Below are 3,618 nucleotides of genomic sequence, written 5' to 3' on the forward strand. Positions count from 1 at the left end.
ACCTCAACTTAATTTCAGAGTTTATGAAAATTGAAATACTTTAATTCTGAAAAAAAAATCCCCAATAATAAATCTTAAAATTTCATCTTAAAATTTCAACAAAAATATTGCACTATTGCGGAGAGAGGTCGAGCACATGTACGTCTGGAGCAAATTTTGCACAAAGTGTGGCGGTATACAGCTTTGTACGAATAGCTTTAACTGTACCTACATTTCTTGGCTTAATTTTTAATTTTCATTTTTTTATTTGCAGCTTCAGAATTAACCTTAATATGAAGATTTTAGGATTAACTATAATTATTGAGTGTTGTAAGCAATAAATCATTTACCAATTTTATTTTGTGCTTTTTTGTACTTTTTAACCAAGCTTTCTCAGATAAAGTTTTTAGAATTAAAAATAACATTTATATTTTATCGGATCTTTTGGATTTGCGCTTTCCTGCCAACACTCTTATGAATTTACCAAGCATCCTGAGAAGTTTCCCGACTAGCTCAAGCGATAATTACATTCCTTTTACTATTTTACAGCAGAGATCGAGGTAAAAAATATAATACAATTATTTTTACTTGAAAGTGATTATTTAGAATATGTTAGGCAACAAAACTGTTTGCTAACATTTGCTATCAGTTAAATAAAGTAACAAAATAAGTAAACCAGGAGACGGCGTAGGTAGCTGTTACAGAAGGTTCGATAAACAATCAAGCCAGCTGGTTGCCACAATGAGTTATTTTCTTGTTAGTAGGTATTTATACATGTAACCAAATTAATTGGTAGTCATTGTTTTAAAAAAATACAAGGAGAGTCAGTGAAAATTAAAGAAAAAAACCCGGAGTCGGAGTCGGCATGTTTTCGAACGACTCCAACTCCTTTACCTTAAAATAATTTCGACTCCAATTCCTTAGCCCTGACAGAAACTCACGCTTTTTGTACTGAAAACAAACTTTTATGGAAAGTGATTCTACATGTATTTAAGATCGTAGGCTGATTTTAGATCATAATTCGTTGAAAAACCAACAATATCTTAAAATATATTTTATTATGGTTGTATTGCACAGCATTCGTAAAGAAGAATTCTTCTTTTGCTTCTTTATTCTAGAGAAGCATGTTATCACTTGGTAATAATTAACTGTTACCGTTATTTCTGCTACAAACCCTAAGATTAAAATTTCAAGTGGAATTTCATATGAGGCAGTGAGAAGCAAAGGGATATAAGTGGAAAGTTTCAAGTTTTAGATAAAACACGTTTAAAGGAAATGCCCTAGGTGAGCTTTCATTGATTTTTTTTTCTAAATGATGCTGTACAGCAATACCTACCAGGGCTACTAGTACTATATCTTGCACCAATATAGAGGAGGGGTTTACCTACCATTTGTTCTGGTTATCTCCAAATTTTTAATTTTGCCACTTACATCCCTTTGCTTCGCACTGCCGCATATGTAAAACCTAAGAATAAAACTAGTACTTTCTTTAACGCATTTTGAAACTTATTTCCTTGCTTTAAAGAAAGGATGCCATTTTTTGGTTTGCTTTTTTATATTCGTTTATTTATTAAACGTATTTTTTCAACGTACATGTATTTTTTCTATTGCTGAAATGGTTCGGAGAAAACATCCGCTATCTTTTCAAATTCTATCAAATAAAATTTCAACGAAATATTTTCGGATAGCAATGGAGTAAAATAGTTTAGTTATGTTATTATACTCATATTCAATGGAAATTAACCAGCCAAAATTAACCAGCTAAAAAGGGCATCTAAGCATTCAGTGTTCATCATCTTTCACTTTTTTGAAAAGTTGCCCCCAGTTTTTTTTTTTTTTTTTCAGTTTTTGATAGTTTAAAAGCTATTATTTTTATTTAGAGGTAAAGAGTATTACATTAGCCATTAACACTCTTATGAAGGGCTTGAGAGGTGCAAAGGTTAAAAGCATGAACAATTAGAGTAACTTTTAGGGTTATTCCAAAAAACTCCAAACTCCAAAAAACCATAGTCAGAATGGTATCGCAAATCTTCAGTAAGGAACCTTCGCGTACCAATCAACTTACATTCCCAGCTATAATTTTGATTTAAAGTGTCATACACACATGAAATAGATTTGATGGGGAAAATATATTTTAACCTTTTAAACGCCGTAATTCAAATTTTTAATTTTTACTCTTAATTTTTTGCTTAAATGTCTCAATTTACCTCTAGTATAGCTAACCTAAACATGTTTTGGCGAAAAAAATTTTTTAAATAGGAATTTCAGGATGTTCCCATTTGCGAACATCGGCGTTTGGAATGAAGTAAACGGGAGGATTGATCTCGAAACTTTATTACTTCGAAATGGATGAAAAAAGATGAACATTTTTGTTTATTTTACATACTATTATACTTTTCTCTTCTGAATGACACTTTTTCTTCCTTATTGTCCATGGTATTGAGGGAAGCAAGATGAGCGGAGTCTTGTTTCACATTCAATGCCCGTTTTCACACGCTCTTCTGACAAACCGTACAACGTCTCTGAGCGAAGGGGACAAGATAATGGTTATCTGTTTTTAAATTCAGAACAGGAAGATGTGATTTAGGTTCAGGTCTGCTTGACACCTTCACTGAGAGTTAATATATCAGCTAGATGTTGCATTTAATCCAGAGGAAGTATTTTGAAAAATAACTGCAGGAGATCCATTGCCTGAAGCTCGGGGAATTTTTCAGTCAATTTTTCGAGTTTTTTTCCCGGAAGATTTTCTTCCAACTTAGCATATTTTCCCCACCTGGGATAGGGTTCTTGTTTCCGCTTCTTTGCTTTTGGAGTCGAGCATGAGGTTGTGTTTCCCTTTTGATATCCTGAATTGTGAAGCTGATCATCTGAACTATTTGAACCTGTATCTTCATCACTAAACATCAAGTCAACATGGCCGCAGACATCTTTAGGATGAACTTCATTTAAGGCTTCATCGTTTATGTGTTCTTCATTACTCAGACTCGCGTGTTTATCAGGCAGCAAAATACAAAGATCATGCTCATGTTCGTCATCAAGTTCGCTGTTGGATAAGCTGTGGAAATAATCTAACGCAGCTTCTAACGTTAAAAACTTGCGAGGCATCTCTAGATTGCTGTTTATACGGAATGATAGTTCAAAAACACTAAATAGATTAAAACTACATTATTCTGAGTCTAAAAACAAAATCGTTGGTACGTATGAGACTCGCTAAAAGAAACAGAACGCACATGAGCCGAGTAATGAAATGAAATGATGAAATGAGACTGGTCAATGTTCATAAAAGGCCCTTATCTTTATCTACCCGTCAGTCACGAGATGCATTTTAAAAGTGTTAAACACATACAATTCATAGAAATTGAGTAGGGTAGGAAACAAGAATCCCAACCCCGAAAACGCGATTTACTTATAATAGAGAGAATGCATGAAGGCGGGTGTGAAGGTCATATTTACAATAGAATAGTGGTGTGAAGGGCAAGCTGATTGATAAAAAATGTATGTTCGTGAATGAAAGAACCGAGCACGCATATTCAACACAAAACAGATCTTCTACAACAAAATATTTGAAATAAAGAGGAATCACACTCAAATTCCGCGACTGACTAAAATCCCCCTCAAATACTATACTCTAAACGCCGA

At 33.5% G+C, this 3,618-nt stretch overlaps 1 protein-coding gene across 1 annotated transcript; it reads right to left on the reverse strand.

Annotated features, from left to right (window-relative positions):
• Nucleotides 1-2,622: 2,622 nt before the first annotated feature.
• Nucleotides 2,623-3,084, reverse strand: LOC129216390 (uncharacterized). Its single transcript, XM_054850605.1, has one exon. It carries the CDS (start codon nt 3,082-3,084, stop codon nt 2,623-2,625), a length of 462 nt encoding a protein of 153 aa, XP_054706580.1.
• Between the last annotated feature and the right edge of the window lie 534 nt (nt 3,085-3,618).

This window comes from Uloborus diversus, chromosome 2, assembly GCF_026930045.1.
Source record: "Uloborus diversus isolate 005 chromosome 2, Udiv.v.3.1, whole genome shotgun sequence".
Lineage (NCBI taxonomy): Eukaryota > Metazoa > Arthropoda > Arachnida > Araneae > Uloboridae > Uloborus > Uloborus diversus.

Coding starts and splice junctions, on each gene's coding strand:
- LOC129216390 (XM_054850605.1), bottom strand. CDS start 3,084: ATGCCTCGCAAGTTTTTAACGTTAGAAGCTGCGTTAGATTATTTCCAC.